Source organism: Anopheles merus, chromosome 2L (genome assembly GCF_017562075.2).
Source record: "Anopheles merus strain MAF chromosome 2L, AmerM5.1, whole genome shotgun sequence".
Classification (NCBI taxonomy): Eukaryota; Metazoa; Arthropoda; class Insecta; order Diptera; family Culicidae; genus Anopheles; species Anopheles merus.
Window position 1 is genome coordinate 53,164,970 of NC_054083.1, and position 18,186 is coordinate 53,183,155.

An 18,186-nucleotide genomic window follows, 5' to 3' on the forward strand; every position below is an offset into this window, starting at 1 on the left:
TGGGGGGGAATGGAAATGCGCGGCCACTCGATGACATAAGAGACGGCGCCGACGCGAGGGAAACCAATAAATTATCAATCAAAGATAAATCCGTACAAATTGAGCTACATCAGTTTTCATTTTAGCTTATCGTTGTGCAAATGTCGGCAACCTTTTTCGGGGGTGGTGACACCACAACCAACCATCGTCACCAGGGTGCTTAGTGGTGACCCTCACCCTGATCGAACTCGGCGGGGTAGCAATTTCCCCTTGTGGGGGAAATTTCCAGGAAAACGGACTACTTCGTGGTTGTCAAGGGGAGTTGCAAGTAAGCTGGATTAGCACGCTGTGAAGCTTAGTTGAAGTAGGAAAAAAAATGTATAAATTGCGAGCACAGCACCTAAACTGACTATTATTTGAATATCACATTTAAAATGAAAAACTGCATTGGAAATCGATAAGTGCGGATTTTTATAAATCAGAAAGGTCAGTTTTATGCTAGCGCAAATTCAACGTAATATGCAATCCCAAACCCTCTTCCCCATTCCCATGACACCAACCCCGGCCAAGGCTACTATGTTTAAGCGAAAACGGTTTGTTTTCGTGCTCCGGGCCCCCCAAAAAAAAAAAAGGAAAACCTTCCATGTAGCGGTTATTTATTTTCCACGCCATTCCACTACATTGACACACACGCGCGTTGGGCGGGAGTGGATTAGACAGTGTGTAAGCTGCCTCGCGGCGGTTATTACCATTTTCAGCTTCAGCAGAACCGAGCCTTTCCACGCGAAACACGATTGAAGGGTAGGGAGGACACATTTTTGCAAACAAATTCTGCTGTCGTCAAACGTTCTGTGAAAAGGCAAACCCGGCAAAACATTCACCGTGCGTCGGGGAAGGAAACAAACGGTGAGAGTGAGTAACAGCAAACGATCCTTGATGCACGCTGTGTGTGCTAGGACGATGATGGCCATACAAACGCACACACACACACGCACACGCACGAATGAACGAACAAATCGAGTATCCTTGCGCTCTAGGGAAATCAACAGCGCTCAACGGACGAGCGGCCACTGGCAGTTAGTCCGTCGTTTAGTGAGTCGCCTTCGCGCCAACCGGTGGGTGGTCGGCCTGTTTGGTCTGCCCCGAGGACGGCAAACGGTATAAATGCTCACCGTTCGTTGCGCCACGGGTTCAGTCCGTGTTTGGCGCGTGTGCACGGCGCGTCGGTGGGGCATTGGCATCGCGATGGCGCGTAACAACGGACAAAAGTGCGCCTCAAACGTGGTCCTGCTGTACTTGTTGCCGATTTTTACCGTTCTACCGTCCGTTGTCACCCAGTCACGCCTGGAAAATGGTACGTAGGTACTCGGAGGGTGTTTTAATTAGTGCCGCCTAGTTTTACGATGGGCCATATAATCATCATTTCGGGTTGTACGGGTGCAGGTTGTGATAAGGCCGAAATTAACCGTCCCTGTGGTGGGTGTGAGAGAGAATTTCGTGTTCCGTGGGACGGCCGTGTATTAATTGCAGGATTATATGTGCTTTTCGTTTTTATTCTGCCTCAATCCTAACGGCCACCCACATGGGGACGCCTGGTGTCTTTCTCTCGTTCTCTCTCTCTCTCACTGCGTTTGAATTGAAGCAACGGATGCGAAAGCGTGGTTTGAGCGCATGAACGCGGAATTACACGCACTCAACCGTGAGGCCGCACAGTACGGATGGGATTTAAGGTGCAGTAGTCTTGCTTGGATGGATGCAGGGAAGCGCTAGTTCCGACTCGGTACCACAAGCTGATGGATTGCTTTCCCTCTTCCCGGCAGCACACAGCATCAATCCCGTGTGGAGTTCACGCTCGAGAGCTTGGTTCAATTAGCTCAGCGGAAGTCCGCCTGGCTGCAGGAAGCGTGCGACGAGGGCGCCCTCTACCGCCAGCAGGGATGGCCGTACGATCGCGCCTACTACTTGCTGTGCCGTGGACCACGCAATACCCCCGAGGAGCTAAGGTACGTGTAATGGTGGAGCCGTGACTGACCGTACACATTTCGACCACATTTTCGACCACATTTCCTCTTTTACAGCGAAATGGCGCAGCTGTTTTCGTACATTCAGCGCATCTACACCGAGTCGGAAGTGTGCATTCCAGCAAACTGTGGAAGACGTCCCGATGGCGCTGCCACCGTTCTGTGGGCCAATACGTTCGTCCAATACCCGGGTCTTAGTGTGGGACATTTGGATCTATCCTTCGTCGCTCCAGACTCGTCGTCGCAGGAGCTCATTTCCGCCATGGCGCCAACGAAGCTACCCAAGCGAATGGAATGCTTCTCCGGTGAGCCCGATCTGGAGCGTTTGATGCTGTCGGATGGAATGCATCGTGTGTGTTCGGGTCGACTTCCTCCCGAAACTGTGCTTCGCTGGGCCTGGGAATCGTGGCGTATGGCTGTGGGGCCTCCGATGCGACAACCGTACGGACGGTTGATCGAGCTCATGAATGCTGGATGTATGCGCGGTGCAAACCATCGCGATGTCGGGGAATGTTGGCGCGAGGAGCTTGAGATTCCCGAACTACGGCTTCAGGTCGATCGTCTCTGGCACGAGGTGAAACCATTCTACGCGAAGCTACACGCCGTCGTACGCCATTTTGTGCGCGAAAAGCATCCGGCCGAGGCGGCCTCCATCGATGCTGATGGTCTCATTCCGGCCCATCTGCTCGGGGGTATGTGGAGTCACAGCTGGACACAGTACGGACGTGACATTATCCCCCATCCGGTCGATCTTGATGCAGCGTTCGGCAAAGCGAACTGGACCTCGATGGATCTTGTACGGCGGGCGGAAGATTTGTACGCCTCGCTCGGGCTAGCACGCATGACGGACGAATTCTGGAAGCACAGCCTCATCGGCAAAGGTGTCGATGGTGGCAAGTGTCACGGAACGGCAGCCAACATGTACGCCGACGGTGCGTCCGACTACCGCATGATCGTGTGTCCACGATCGGAGGCGGCAGCGCAAGACTTTTACGTCACCGTGCACGAGATGGGTCACATCGTGTACTACATGGAAGCGGCCAAACAGCCGACCATCTTCAGCGATGGTACGACGGCCGCCTTTCAGGAGGCGCTCGGTGATGCCATCTACTTAGGGGCCATAACGCCGCAACATCTCGTCCGTCTCGGTTTGCTCGATTCCAAACACATGGCGCCGGAGAAGGAGCCGGCGTTTGGTGGTGCAGATGCCACGCTAAACTCATTCGACTATGCATTCCTGCTGCGAATGGCGCTGGGGAAACTGCCAACCATTCCCTTCGAGTATCTGATGGACCAGTACCGGTGGGACATTTTCGATGGCAGCGTCGACTACGGCCAGGATGCGAACAGTTACTTCTGGTTTCTGCTCGAACGACAGCAAGGCATTCGTCCACCGTCGTCCGTCGCTGCGCGGGTGCCACTGTTCGATCCGGCCGCTGTTTACCACCTCTCCGACAATACACCCTTTGTGCGGTACTTTCTGGCCAGCTTTTTAAGCTACCAGCTGTACGAGGGACTCTGCCGCAGTGCCCTTTTCGGTACGGGCACCAATCCGGCCAACGAAATTCCGATGCCACTACACCGCTGTGACCTGTACGGTTCCAAGAAAGCGGGCAAGCTGCTACGGAAGGCGCTAGCCCTCGGGTCCTCCGTACATTGGACCGACGTGCTGGAGAAGCTAACCGGCGAGGTGGACATATCGGCCAACAGTTTGCTCCGGTACTATCAACCTTTGAGCGAGTTTTTGGACCGATTCATTGCCCGCCACCGGCTCGCTGTGGGCTGGGAACACTGAACAAAGGCAACAAACTACAATCGAACACGCAGCAAATCATATCGCGCACAGGTTGGAACTGGGTTGACAAATGGGAACCGTTATTTATTATTCTTGTTCTTTTTCCGCCGCTTTTGGTTTAAATCCTCCCCTGCTTTGTACGTGAGTGCGTATAAGAAGGTAGCTTACACCTTGTTTTAAGTTGGTTAACAAAATAGTTGTTCAATTACGTTTCGTTTTACCTCGATTTTTAAATCTTTCTCCTAAACGCTCCTGTGATTGGTGCGAGCGCGTGCGCGCCCGCTCAAGCAGCTGTGCTGGGGCTTTTTCCAATGGCTAATGGTAAAATTCGCTTTTACTTCCTTTATTTCCTTCCAGGCATGTTGGTATTGAAGCAATTAGCAAAATTAAACTGTTTTAACAAGGGCGGGTTAAATGACCCGTCAGTAGCGCGGAACACATTCAACAACGTCGAATTTGGAATTTCTAGTGCTGTGGGTTACCACACACAGTGTCTTTTCGCTTGCGCACACTACATAAACATCGGCTAAACGGTGGTCTACAAACTAAGCAGTAACAATCAATCGGTGAAAGGTGGAAACAGTAAAAGCTGGTCGCAGAGCAGACACAGAAGGAGCACGAGAGAATACGAGCGAGAAGTTGGATTGAGGATTGACTGTGCGCAGAATGGAGCATAACTATAGGCGCAAAATGTTTTACATTACTGGAATTTGCTTAATTACTCTTTTAACGTTATCGAATGTATTCCTTCCTAATTGCTTCGAGCAGTGGTCAGCAATTTTTCGTTTCTGTACCCTTCAGTACCATATTTAACGTTTAGATAACGGAAACATCTTGTTTGCAATTTAGTAAAAATAAGTCCTTACATGAGTCACAATCCTAATTGCTGGACCGTCCTACAGATCAACAAAAAGCATTAAGCGTACTTTCGTCAATTTTACTTTGTCTTTTTTTTAAGGCGAAATCAACCAGAATAACAGTCGAGCAAAGAAACCGATTTAAGCTAGTTACATTTGAACCTCTCCAACATAAAAAGTATCCAAAAGTTTTACAAAAACAAACCCAAATGAAATAAATGTAGAAATAAACTTTTTTCAAGCAAACACATAAAGAAAAAACATTTAAAATCATATAGAAACAGAAAATAAAGATAAATAATAAGAATACACTTACCAAACACGAACAAACGCACACAGGGGCAGCACATAGATGAAGCAGCAGCATGGGCGTTCAAAACTAAAACGAAAAACAACTTACGAAACTTAACGAACATTAAGCATAACGTAACGTAGTTTAGTGCTAAAACCAAAAATAAATTATTCTCAAATTATGCATAATCTTTCCACATTCGCATTCGAGAAACGGAAAGAAAACATAAGAAAAAAACATAAAAAACATCCTCACCCAATGTCGTTATCTGTGTTCTGTATTAACGTTTCGTCTTTTCTTCTCTTTATTAGTATAAAGGGTTTAATCGTTATTGTTAAACTTCGCGTCTGTTTTTCGTTTCTTCCTTTCTTTAGTACTTTCTCTTTCTCTTCAACGCAGTAACGCCGTTTTTCGCTTATCATTAGCCGCTCGCGCTGTTTTAATTCGTGTAATATGCAATTTACCACATTTTGTGTGATTTTGTTTTTGCCATTACGCGTTCGCTTCGTTTCGGTGCTTTGTTAAAACACCGCCAAAGGGGCATCCTGCTACCACCACTTTATGGGACACATTTTTTGTCTGCTTTAGTGTGTGTGTAGATGTGTGTGTGTTTTTCTTTGCCTTTCTTACATTTTTACAATTGTAACGATTTTTTTCGCTCGATTATTTGCTCGCGTCCCTTAACGTTTACACGACTAGACATCCCGAGTAGAGGTAGTCTTTCTCTCTCTCTTGTAATGTTTTTTCTTCTTCGTCTTCTTCATTCCATCCTCCATTCCTTACCAGACAAAAGGGTTTAACATACTTTAATAACTTGTTTTCATTAATTTACTTCTTTTGTTCTTCTGTTCGTGCAGGCGTGCTTCTCACTGTGTATCGATTGTTATAGTGTGGAGATTGTACGCGACATTCGTGTCGTGATCATTGTTGCCGGAAGCTACCATATCGCGACAGTGCGCGCAGCAGAGCAGGGTTACACAAAAGCGTTTTCTATTTTAATGTTTTTTGTTCATTCTCTTGTTTGTTTTTGCAAGCACAAGCCACACCACACATCTTCCTCCAAATCCTTCTGGAATGATATCAAATCGTTAGGGACATGGAGTATTTATACTGATCGTCAACGACACCATTTTCATTCAGCATGAGTGGTGCACACCAAAATTGGCGTCACACGTCTCGATTGCAAAATTAGACGGCTTTCAGCCGTGCCTGTGCACCATTTGAACGTGTTTGAATGGGCTTTCGGTTCGAAGATCAAGATTCTCTTGACGCTTAAATATTAGCGACATATTAGCAGCGTTTGCTTACACATTATTATCATCTCTTCTCTTCGGTCGAGTGTCCTACAACAAGAGGGCCATACAATTATGCAGCGTAAAAGCGATGGAAAGGCATTCATATCAGTTACTTTGTCTTTTGTCACCTTTCCAACACTCACTCACTCACTCTTGCAGCTCTGGTTTTGTTTGTAGTTCGTGTTATCTTTTTTTTTTTTATTAAGCAAAACTTTCTTCGTAAATACTACTAAAACTTCGATACGGTTTCAATTTCCGGATTTTGGCCAAATTGCTACACTCGCGCCAACGCGTCAGTTGCGCTAAAATTGCGCGCGAAGCAGTAGCTTGTGCAAGTAGTGGGGTTCATGTTGTTCTTCTGGTACAATCAAATGTTCCTCATCAAATTCTTTACCTAACAATGCTGTTCAACAATGACGTTGCACCCTCCTCTCTGCTCCATCCATCCAATTGCGCTCTTTCGCTCCATAATAAGGTGTTAAAAAAACCAAACTAGCTTCAGTGTAAATGAAAGGTAGCAAAATAAGGACCTGTTGTTGCCAGTTGCTCGTCAGTGTAAAACGAAAGAACAATCGCACATTCGCCCAGGAAGGAATACACTAAACAGGCATGGATGGGGGGGAGAGTAAATTCACAGCGTAAATAGTCAGCTTTACCTACAGCACAACCGGATACAGATAGGGGGATATCATCATGACATGACATACACGCTAACACCGCACACCGCACACCAAACCAAATAGTCAAGATCTATTGTAACGTTCTCTTGCTCTTCCTTTTTCCCACCATTCCTCGCAGAAGCGCGCATAAACACATAAAAGGGATTATGTCTTATCGATCTTCGGACTTCGGTTACAGTTTCGGCCAATGGGAGGGAAAGAAGAAACAGCATGTGTGAAAGAGTCGAGGCGTGAAAGCGCACAGAAAGAAAGATGTTTGTGGTGGTGGTGCTGCGGTCAAGGGTACGTAGGTAGATATAGGATTATAAATAACTTTACTCTTGGATAGCGGAGATGCTTCTACGAAATTTACAGAGCAATTTAGCAAATTTGCGTCCTTTGAATAATAATCACTTGGCGTTTTTGGATCATGACATTGCTGTCGTCGATGATCCACCCTTACTACTGCTACTGCTGCCACTGCCCATCGACTTTGCAATATACACATTTAGTAATCTGAAAGGAAATGGAGATAAAATTAGTTTTAAAACAACGAAACGAACTTCCTAAGGAAGACACCACCACCTTACCTTATCTTACTCGCGTTCAATAAGGAGAATTTTGGTTTTACTTTCTCTTCGCCCATCACAATATAGAGCTTCACGATACAGAACACTGCCGCTTTCCGTACCATCGATTGACTATCATCAGCGAGCTGTTTTGAGCAGAAAACATATCAACTTGTAACGTCCTTCAAAATGACACCACCGACATCTTCAAATTCACTTACCCTAGCTACATTTGGCATTATACAATCTAGGTGATTATCGGTCAGATCCTTGCCCTGCTTTTGCGTCAGCTCGGTAAGTATTTTAAGGGCGCACAGATTCGCCGGAAATTCGCCGGTCGCAATCACCGGATTCAGTATGTTTACGGAAATGTCCAGCGGAAGTATGCCCGCAATTTTCACCACTATTATGTCAATCTCTCGTGACACCTGGAGACGGCGGCAAACCAAAACAAAACAAAACCAAGGGAAGATTAACAAACAAGGGACACTTGAGTCGCAAGAATGGTGGTGTGCCTTACCTCTTTGCTAATTTTATAACAGTCTATTATTTTTAATAGAATCAGCTCCAGGAAGTTGCTCCAGCAAGCTTTCATCTCCGTGCTGCGTACGATACGGCCGAGTGTGTGCAGCGATGCGATCAGCACATCGTTGTTCTGCGATTCCATCAGATGTAGCAACATTTTCATGATTGCTCTGTGGGGAAAGTGGTAAACAATTTAGTACAAAATATACAAAACTTTCTATCTGCAACGTTACTTACTTAAAATTCTTGATGGGTAGGTCGCACGAACCATGCTTGATGCAGATTTGCAGGTTCTCTAGCACCTGTTTCGTGGTCTCCGGTGCCGACTGGAGTGTCAGCACGATCGCAGCCTTGATCACATCGTTCTCTTTCACACCCTCTGCAAAACAAGTGTAACATATGCTAGTCGTGAATCACGGCGCCCTACAACTCACTCACTCGTTCGACACTTACTGTCCAGTATTAGTTCACCGTTCTCGGCACGGCTGTAGCTTTGGTGACGCTGCTGCTGAAGCATCTGCTGCTGTTGTGCTATCGTCTTGTGGGCCAGATCCATACCATCCAACCGTACGGTGTTTTCCGGTGTGTTGGACTCTGTTGTTGTGGCTGACTGTGTCTTGGAACCGTTGCATGAATCGTCCTTTTCCAGCCTGCAAAAGAGTAACGTTTTAGTGGAATTCAAATAGCAAATCAAGTTGCACTAAACGACAAACTTACCCTCCTAGTCCTCCCCCTATATGGCCGTTCATGCCGTTCGATGCCAGCCCGTACACGCCGTGGCCACCGACACCGTCCAGCACTGTCATCGATTGCATCATGTGCGTTTCGCCCATCTGGCTAATGCCAGAATCCTTACTGTTTGCATCACGGTCGAGCTTGCTCTCGAAGCTGTAGTTCTGTATCTCGGCCGTGGTCTTGCGAAGGTTCTTGTACACTTCCTCTGTGTTCATCGACTCCGCCGCTGCCTCAACCGAAGCCTGTCGCGATCGAGGACCTGTGTATGTGTGTGTGTGAGTGGAAGGAAAACAACGGCAGTTAGTTGCGTCAGTCAGTTGCGTGGTCCGCCCATTCCCGGAGCATAACAAAGACAGCACAGTCGGGAAACAGACACAACACATTATTTGGACGGATGAAAGTCACGCGTACAAACTAATCGACAACTACAAGTAACTTACTAGCGATGTTCTGTAAACTATACGGCCCCTGCTGAGGACTAAGCAATGGTTTGGGGCTCGAAGACGACAGTGGAGATGATGGACTATCGTTTCCTATAAAAGCCAAAAAAAAAGGAGTTCCGGGAAAGCCAGGATGGTACAAAAGTAAAATAAGACATCAATTCATTCGCTGACGATTCAGAATGTGTAGCGGCTAGATGAACTATGAAGAAATGTGTATGATTTTATCGTAACAACGGTAGAGGAGGTTAAACAGACTAGCCGGGTAGAAGGTAATTTGTTAACATTCTAGATGAAACTCTAGATCAGCTATCGCAAGCACCGATTCTAACCCATACCTGAAGTACTTCTTCTCATGTTCTGTTGAATGTATATTTTCGCCGTGTCTTGGTACTGTTTTGGAAGATTTGCTAAAGTCATAGTCATCTGCAATGAAAGACAAAAGAGTTAGCAACGGTTCACGGGGTGACCACCTTCGCCTCCCCGCCTCTGCCTTACCTGTGAAGGATTACAATTGTAAAGTGCCACGATGCACATGCGCGCCTGCGACTTTAACTCGATGCTCTTCTGATCAAGCGACGTTTGTATGATCTTCTGGATCGCGAGGTTTACCACCTGCTGGTTTTGCGGATGCACGACAAACTGGGAAGCCGTGCAGTAGCTTGTGGCCAACTGGGAAAGAAATTTCAGCGTCGCCTGGCGTGTCTTCACGTTCGGCGTTTGCGCATTGTCGACTAATATTCTGTGAAACGATATTCAAAGCGACACAATTTAGCACACACGAGTGACAGGTTTTAGTGACATGACATGACGTACCGAAAGACACATTGGAGCTGCAGATCTGCAGGGAAGTACTCGTAGATGAGCTGAAGCGTTTTCCAGATCTTGCCATGCATCGAACCGAGCAGGTCGGTGCCGAGCTTGTTGAACAGACGGGTCAACAAGATAAACAGCCAGTCCTGCAGATCGTTCGAATGCGACAGAATCAGCTCGTTGACGGTGTCCAGGAACAGGGCGTACACCTTGATGTGCGGATCCATGAACATCTTGCGGAACAGGTCCAGCACGCACTGGAGCTGCTGCTGCGTCAGCATCTTGCCTTCGCTGAGGTATTGCGTCAAATTGATCAGCCCGTCCTTACGCTCGGACCAGTGCGACGAGGCGCAGAACTGGATGATCGTGTCGATATCGTCGATCACTTGTCGTGAGCTGTCTAACCGCGTGCGCGAACCGTTCCACGAGAAAGACTGCGAACAATGCAATAAAGAAAACATTAACGGAACGTTCGGTTTCCTCTCTCAATGCGCACACTTACATCATTGCCCCGTCGATAACTGTCATAGCTGCGCTCGGAGCACACCGAGGAGGCTTCACTTTCATCGGACTCATCGCGCGAGATCTTCCGGTGCAGAGCCAACCGGGCAAAGTCACTGCAAGGCATATCGTGCTCATCCCCGGGCGACAGTGCGTCGGCCAGCGCATTTTCCGCCTCGCGGCTCTGCTGCAGGATTTTCTGTGCCAACACTGGCCGGCCCGGGTTCAGCGGTGGACGCCGGGGGCTGCTAGTACCATAGGCAGGGCGACGCAGCGAACCGAACTGTGTATGCGATCTGGTTGGGCTAGTTTCGCGAGAGTTTGCCAGCGAGCGCGGAATGCCGGACTGAGCCTTTTTCGGCACCGTGCCCGTTTGTCGATAGATGGACGTTACGCCACTGTACATGTCACGCAGCTTGCTCGAAGGTGACGTACTTCTGGATGTTGCTATATAAGGGCAATTCAGGAAGAAGAGAGAAAGAGAAAACAACAATAGTCAAACCATGTTAGTTCAAGGGTAATTCGCCGCTCAACAAGTGACAGAGGCTTTTGTGGACAAGTGTAGGATGCTAATTTTCCAGCCCGCTTTCAAGAGAGATGATCGCGCACATGGAAAGACGAGGAGGTAGGTTAGGACGATAGTTTTGTGTGAGGTGATAATTACGCTGTGACTGTGATACTCCTGCCCTCGATCGGATCTTGCGCTCCGGTGTCGGAGGTTGCTGTGGTGTGGCCGTGTTGCTGGCGGAGGATGATGTGGCGGATGCTGATGACGGTGTCTTTTTAGCACGTGCTGAAGAAATAAACAAACAACGAGAAACAAACAGAGCACACGTAAGTGTTACGAACGGGTGAAGATCGTAAAGTTGTGAAGGGAAACGAGATAAAACAAAAAAACGTGTTCTATAATGGCATGTTTTATTGTTTGTTTGTGTTAAGAGCGCATTGTGCTCAGTTGACCTTATCGTCGCGAAACGGTATGACATTTTGAACTGAAATTGTTGTGAATGTTAGTTGTAAAAAAATAGCAAAATAAAAACTAGATATTTTTGAATGATTCTCTTTTTTCCAAAGTCCAATTACAAAACCATGCAGCTAAAGCTCATGCAAATAATTTTAAAAATGCCAATGTAATGCCATGTTCCAAAATAGTACTGTGTTTCGTGATTGTTGGTGGGAGTCTTTATAAATGTGTCTTAGAATCTGTTACTAATCGCCCTCCTTCAGCAGCTTACCTTGTTGCGCGTAATGTCCTTCTAGTTAATTCAACCATACCACCATATCATAACGCCACATGATCATGTCGTGTCGATCACAGTGGACGGGGAATTGTTGGGATCGCCAGTTTCATTGATTAGTTTGCACGTCATTAAAACACACACACACACCGCAACGGTAGACATTCGCATGCAATCAGTTGTAGGTTCGGTCAGATAATCAGCGATCAATTCAAGTGAAAACGGTTTCACAATATTTGAATTCAAAATAAGAAGGCAAACGTTAGTCGAAGGAAAAGTTAAAGAGAAGACTTAAACTAAAACTTAGAAGCTTCTAAAGCCCTTATCAATATGTAAAACAAAGCATAATTTTAATCATAAAACGACAAAACACGCAATTCACTGGTCGCACTTACGCAGAGACGCTGTCCCGGAGGTCACTTTCAACCGTGCCAGGGTAGAGTACTGTGCCCTGGCCCGGGCCCGCTGGGCAGCGGCAGTATCGACGGCGGACACGCTCCTAAACCCGCCGGCAGCTCCCGCTGTTGTTGTTGTTGTTGATGATGATGTTATGGTCGCGTTCGCAGCAGCAGCAGCATGAATTAGTTGTGTGGGGAGGAGCGCGCAGAGCAGCAGCCGCATCGTGCAACAATACAAGCGCACAACACACACACAAATGGCATGAGATATGGCGGCAGGATGGGAAGAAAAGAAGATGAGCAGAGTGGTATTGAGTAATGAGCATTGGATTGATTCATTGTTCTGACCATTTCAAAGACCATGCGGCAGCGCAAGGAACAAACACGCACCACACACGCACACACATATTAAACATAGAAAAGAAATAAGGAAACATAATCACCGGAAAGAAAGCGGATGTTAGTAACTCGATAGGAGACAAATGAAGAACGTTATTACACGCAAAACACAATCACGTAAGAGATGGACGCACAGGACGCACATGAAAAGGTAATCTTTTAATATAACCAATCATGAAGACAACAAAAAACAAAAAAGCAAACAAACGCAACCCAAATTTATGTACACAAATCGGAAGAAAAAAAAAACCTCAGAAAACGTAAGAATTTCGCAAACAAAACATTCGATTCGAACGGGAAAAATTAGGACCACATAAGAAGGCCACAAACATCAATCATATCGTCACTCGATCGTTTCAACTCGGTACAACCTCGGGCAACCAGTGCCGGCGCCTGCTGCTGCAGCTGCTGCTGGGCCTGTTGGTTCGCGGCGTTGGCTGCTTCCCGGGAAGCGGTCGCCACGGGTATGCCACTCCGGTTGCGATTCAACGTTCTGGGCAGCGACGGTGCCCGGTGCAGACGGGTCGAGCCAGCCGACGATGCCGATGACGAGGCTCCCGGGACCGTAGTGAGGTTTTCCGTACTGACGCTCGTGGCGCTTACTGTTGCGCCAGTCAGTAGTGGGTGCGTTGTCGTGCGTGATGATGGTGGCCAATCGGGTGTTTTTTGTTATTTAGTTTTTTTTTGCGGACGGTTTGTTTCAATTTTGATCGATTGATTCGTTTGTTGCATATTGTTAGCAGTTGAACAGATGGAAAAAAGGTAGGATGAGTTCAATCAAACCCACAGACGGGGCACGAGAAGATAGACAGCGTGAAAGAGAAAAGACAAATGCCATTACGATCAGTTGATTATGGGTAGTAGGAAGTAAGTCGACAAGATTTAATGCCGTAGCTAGTGCGTGCGGTTCTACACTCTAGAGAGGAGGGAAACATAACGAGGGCAAGATTCAGTGTGCAAGCAGAAGAAGCCAAAGGTAGAACTTAAATGTGATAATAGACTTAAAAGGTTAAAGAACCGCCATAATAAATGTAACTACAAACAAAAGCGATACACACAAAACGCGGAATGGAACGCATTAACACTATTATCGCTTTTACGCAACTAAGAAACGAAACAGAACTTCACAAGCGGTATGTTTTATAAAGAAATAATTTAAAAAAAAACTCCTTTGGCGCAAAAGATAAAACGGAAACGGTGCAAATAGGATTGATAGAGTGTGTGTAAAAGGAAACAATAATGAGGTTGCAGCAAGAATCAGGGACAGAGAAGCGGGGTAAATTACTCCATCAAACTAAAGAGGGAAAACGTGACAGACAGAGGCTGTACAAAGCAAGGCTTTTCGCACTCTCTAATCAAAGGAGCTAGCTATCAGTGCAGTGCAGTTTCCGAACGCCGTGATCCTCTGCCGAATTACCTGGAGGTTGTGCGGTCGCGGGACTTCGCAGCCCGGACGATTGTCTTCGTTCTGTTTATGGAGCGTATTTGGTATGAGGAGGGTGGTGGTTTTATTTTGGATATTGCATGATTGTATCGCATCGTGAGTAGTTGCCATTTGCGATGAAGAGTGTTGTTGCATCGTGGGAGTGTATGAAAGAAAAGTAAAAACGACAGAGATGAATTGTTGAGCTGGAGGATGAGACTCTGTGGAGGTTAGTCCATTCCATTGTGGAGGAAAGGGGGGTAGGAACTAGAGGATAATTTTTCAATCTTGGACACGGGGAGCACAAGGAGAACACATTTGAAACGCAAGGAACAAAGCTGTGCAATCGAGTTCTACTCAATGTCAATGGAAGGGGAATAAATCTGCAACACGTTTACACAGCAGACTGGTGAACTTCTCAGCGGCAACGATGTGAGCTGTCCATGGGATGACCAAAATGTGAGGAAGCGAAGATGGAACCAGGATGTGGGAGGTGTGGAAAATGAGATAGAAATGACATTGAACACATACTTATCACCCCACCAGAGACAGAATTCAAGCTACTGTTGCTGCCACGTAGACTAACACTCATGGAGTTGGTACCGTTTGTTCCGAGATTGTCCCGCTCGCGCTCCAGGGCGCGCTGCGTCGAAATGTCCAGCGACCCGTACAGGTTGTCCGCCAGGTCCGGGAAGTGGCGCCGAAAGCTCCAGAACGCACTGCAACGGATGGAAAGTGCGTTAGTAGTGGAAGGTGTAGATGCCTCCCAAACTCGAGCCAAACTCTATCCCTACCATCGGCTGTGTCGCCGCGCATCGTTGTCCGCATCGGCCATTCCCTTCCGAAGCGCTTCGCGCAGCAGACTGTTGTGCTTTTCGAGCGTTTTGGTCGGCCACTCCTCGAACAGTAGGCCGAGCATTTCGCTCAGCGAGCTGCGGATGTCTTTCGATTTCGAGAGCATGAGATTCTGCGTCAGGATCGGAATGATTTTCGGCGCGTGCGTGTAGCGTATCACGTACTTGAGCGCAATCGTGCCCGCGGACGAGATGACTTTGGCCGAGTTTTGGATCAGATTGATCAGCTCCTGCAGTATGTAGATGGTGAACTGGTCCAGCCGGTTGCGCAGCACCTTGCTCATGTACGCGAGCGTAATGCACGCCTCGCGGATCACCTGCGAGCGCAGCTCCTTCAGGATGTCGAGGAACGCGATCGACAGGTCCTTCAGCTGCTGCACGAAGGCCGGCGAGCCCTGCACGTTGATCATCAGCAGCGAGCGGATCTTTTTCAGCGCCTCCACCCGCTTCTCCCAGTCCACCCGGTTGTCGCCGATCAGCGTGTTGATCGACTTCATGTGCTCGTCCATGTCGCGCTGCGAGAAGATCGTCAGCTGCGGCACGTTCTCGAACGACGCCTCGAACACCTCGGCCGAGACGGCGCCCGCCGCTAGCAGCAGATCACCCGAGCCGGCCGTCTGCGTCTCGAACAGCGGCTTGCGCGGCGTGGCCGACGGTGTGCGCTTCACCAGCCGCGTTGGCCGCTCGACGACCGCGGCCCGGTCCAGCTCGTCGTGTCCACCGCCGCCGGCGGCGCTCGGGGCTGCCTGCAGTGCCGACGGCAGCAGCAGCCCATCGTTGCGCGTCTCGTCAAACTTCTGCTCGAGGATGGCCATCTTGGTCGGCGGCACTTCGCGCTTCTTCAGATCGACGCGCAGCTTGTCGCCGACGTGCTTGTAGATCTCGACCAGCGTCTGGATCGCGGCGTCGCGCACCGTCGGCGCCGGATCGCCGAGCAGGCTGACGATCGGTGGGATGTACATCTTCACCGACAGCGACTGTGTGCCGTACTCGTTCAGCGTGCTGACGATCGTCTGCAGGAACTCTTCGCGCACCTTCGCATTCTTGTGCTTGAAGCAGACGCTCAGCTTGTCCAGCAGCGACTGGGGTACCACGACACGGCACTCCATCAGCTTGTGCAGCAGGAGCTGTGCCTTCTCCCGTACCGTGTCGCGACTGTCGCCGAGCCGATCGATCACATGCGGCAGGATGGTCGAGGTGTACGCGTTAAAGTCTTGGCCGAGGCGAACGATCAGCTCGGTAAACGCTTCCAGGGCGCGCTGTGCGATCTACAAAATGGAAGGAGAGTGAGAATTCATTGTTATTAATCTCGATTTAATGGTAATTAAAGTTAAGCCCCTCATGGGAGGGAAAAGAACCCACAAGATGCAGCATTAAAGTACTTGTTAATGTATTCCACCCATGAATAAGGGACTCAAGTACTGGTTCGAGAATATTTCTCCCCTTCTAACTGGAGCGCCCCTCTAACAGTTGATCTTAGCACCCGAGCCTCATTTATCAGTGCCTGTCATGTTAATAAAGATAAACCATTTGTGCCTTTGCCGCCGCTGCGCTACTTTGCGGCTAGTAGTTGTAGTAGTAGATAACGACCAACAAGACGATGAGCATCAAGTTAGTTTGATTTTTATCGCAACCGGATGGATGGATGGATGGTGACCGCAGTACAGCAACAGCATGTTAGCTGATAACTGATTTAAGATCCCGACCAAATTCCTAATCCATTAGCGCGTGGTTTGTGTGTCGTTTGGCAATCAACAACCGTGCGGTATGGCATGGAAAGGAGGAACGCTCAACTCAGACCTAAATGAACGATTTTTGGCTGCGATTCAAACTTTCACCCATCTTCACCCAACAAAAATTGACCACTTTTTACCGGCCGTAGCCTAGGACGGGACGACCTCATCAAAATTGCGCACAAAAAGATTATTGCGGACAATTTGGGGGGCATTGGGGGTGTACTGCGCTTCAATCGCAGTGACACAGCCCGCTGTCTTCACAGCGAAATTTCGTACATTCAGCGAAAGTACCAACTCCCGTGCTCCGATTGCGCACATCATCATTGTTCAAACGTGCGCTGCTCCCCTAATGAAGATGAGCGCTTAAACAAGTCATATACACACACACGCGCGCGCTCTGGGTCCGGGCCGCAAGTTTAAAGAAACAACCGGCCATTTCCTTCAATTGAACCAATTCGAGTTGGGAGGCCGTAAAACAGTGCGCGCACCACACTATTGCACCACCCGTTGCAACGGAGCGGCTGCTGTTGCTGCCGATTCTCTAATCATTTGCAGCATTGCTCTCCCCCCTTGACCTCCTTCCTCCATTTGGTTTGATTTATAAAATAAGATCTATTGCTTCGCGAATGGCAGTGCTGCAAAATATCGTAAAAAAAACCTTTAAATCGCACAGTGGCGGCGTAGAGTCGCCGACCTGCTTCTCCCTTCCTTCTCCAACGGGCGGATGCGCTCGGGATATGCGATCGATGACCCGCGACCATCGCGCGCGTTAATGCTACTGCTGCTGCCTGCCTGCCTGCCTGCAAGACAACAATCTTCGATCTTCCTTGCGGTTACGACGGGTTGGGCGTCATTCATATGTGACGAAAATGGTTTTTTAGGTTACGGGTGTGGAACACAACTCCCCCTGCACCTCCCCCCTCTTCGTTCCCGGTGATCTCGGGTGGGATTTGTTCCTTCAACGATGAAGACGACGGTGAACGATGAACTCTCCCCCCAGCTTGAAGGGTCGTGTCTTCCATTCTTTTGCGAAGCATTCTGATTTGAAATGAAACCTAAAATACGCCTCAGAAAAAGTGAAACAAAATATTATTGAAAGATGTATTGCGCGTTGCACATATTGAATCTGAAGAAAGTCTGAAGAGCCCGAAAGTCAATCAAATTGAACTGCTGCTATTACAACACTCCTTACGCACACACATTCCGCCACGCCCGCGTGGAATCGAATCAGAAACATGTCTAGGCAATATTGATAAATTTCACTCGCTTGCCGCCGACAAATCGATGTGTCGATGCGGCGCGTCCAAAACAAAAACATTCCCTTCAGAAAAAAGGCAAAAGGCCCCGTCTCGTGCGGCTTCCCCTTTTCGCGTCTTATCATCTCCCGGAACGCCGTGTTGTAGGCCCGAGGTGTTGTATTCTAGATAGCTTATCAAGGACGGACGGACGGACAACGATGACGGGGAATTGGACCTCCAAAAATAGTGTGCCGTATCATAAAAGCTTCCACAACGCCGCTGGAACACCTCCTCCCTCCGACCAGGATGGCGTAACGGGGGCGAGTTCGGAGGGTTTGCTATCTACTTTCCAAGAATTGCCGTACACCACCACCGGGCATGTTCGGGGGAGGTGAGCGCCTCAGGTTCTCGGCTGTCGG

The 18,186-nt window shown here is 48.3% G+C and overlaps 2 protein-coding genes across 15 annotated transcripts in view; one reads left to right on the forward strand and one right to left on the reverse strand.

Annotated features, from left to right (window-relative positions):
• Positions 1–644: 644 nt before the first annotated feature.
• LOC121594754 (angiotensin-converting enzyme-like) lies at positions 645–4,893 on the forward strand. 3 transcript variants are annotated; one of them, XR_006005023.1, is made up of 5 exons: positions 645–1,333; positions 1,622–1,709; positions 1,800–1,982; positions 2,058–3,846; positions 4,153–4,893. XR_006005023.1 is itself a non-coding variant. In XM_041918384.1 (5 exons), the coding sequence occupies exons 2-5, from the start codon at positions 1,144–1,146 to the stop codon at positions 3,793–3,795; spliced, it is 2,199 nt and encodes a 732-aa protein (XP_041774318.1). In that variant the 5' UTR covers positions 645–885; positions 1,017–1,143; the 3' UTR covers positions 3,796–4,893. The 3 variants fall into 3 exon arrangements, 2 of the variants coding, with proteins under 2 accessions (XP_041774318.1, XP_041774317.1); XM_041918384.1 differs by having other exon boundaries at positions 645–885; positions 1,017–1,333; positions 2,058–4,893; XM_041918383.1 differs by having other exon boundaries at positions 2,058–4,893.
• Positions 4,894–5,560: 667 nt separating this feature from the next.
• The window catches only part of LOC121594746 (CLIP-associating protein), a 155,301-nt gene continuing 142,675 nt past the window's right edge, over positions 5,561–18,186 (reverse strand). For 4 of the 12 annotated variants that reach the window (XM_041918359.1, XM_041918361.1, XM_041918360.1 and 1 more), the window contains exons 3-21: positions 14,734–16,061; positions 14,471–14,658; positions 13,934–13,984; positions 12,888–13,118; positions 12,115–12,240; positions 11,717–11,737; positions 11,146–11,274; positions 10,483–10,928; positions 9,984–10,414; positions 9,666–9,909; positions 9,506–9,593; positions 9,168–9,260; positions 8,710–8,986; positions 8,446–8,642; positions 8,230–8,371; positions 7,988–8,162; positions 7,689–7,895; positions 7,489–7,613; positions 5,561–7,414 (exon numbers count right to left, since the gene is read on the reverse strand). In XM_041918359.1, the coding sequence (XP_041774293.1) occupies positions 7,327–7,414; positions 7,489–7,613; positions 7,689–7,895; positions 7,988–8,162; positions 8,230–8,371; positions 8,446–8,642; positions 8,710–8,986; positions 9,168–9,260; positions 9,506–9,593; positions 9,666–9,909; positions 9,984–10,414; positions 10,483–10,928; positions 11,146–11,274; positions 11,717–11,737; positions 12,115–12,240; positions 12,888–13,118; positions 13,934–13,984; positions 14,471–14,658; positions 14,734–16,061 (4,587 nt within the window). In that variant the 3' untranslated portion in view covers positions 5,561–7,326. Of the gene's footprint in view, positions 7,415–7,488; positions 7,614–7,688; positions 7,896–7,987; positions 8,163–8,229; positions 8,372–8,445; positions 8,643–8,709; positions 8,987–9,167; positions 9,261–9,505; positions 9,594–9,665; positions 9,910–9,983; positions 10,415–10,482; positions 10,929–11,145; positions 11,275–11,716; positions 11,738–12,114; positions 12,241–12,656; positions 13,119–13,933; positions 13,985–14,470; positions 14,659–14,733; positions 16,062–18,186 lie in introns of those variants that run through there. The other 8 variants (XM_041918364.1, XM_041918363.1, XM_041918365.1 and 5 more) reach the window with 8 other exon arrangements.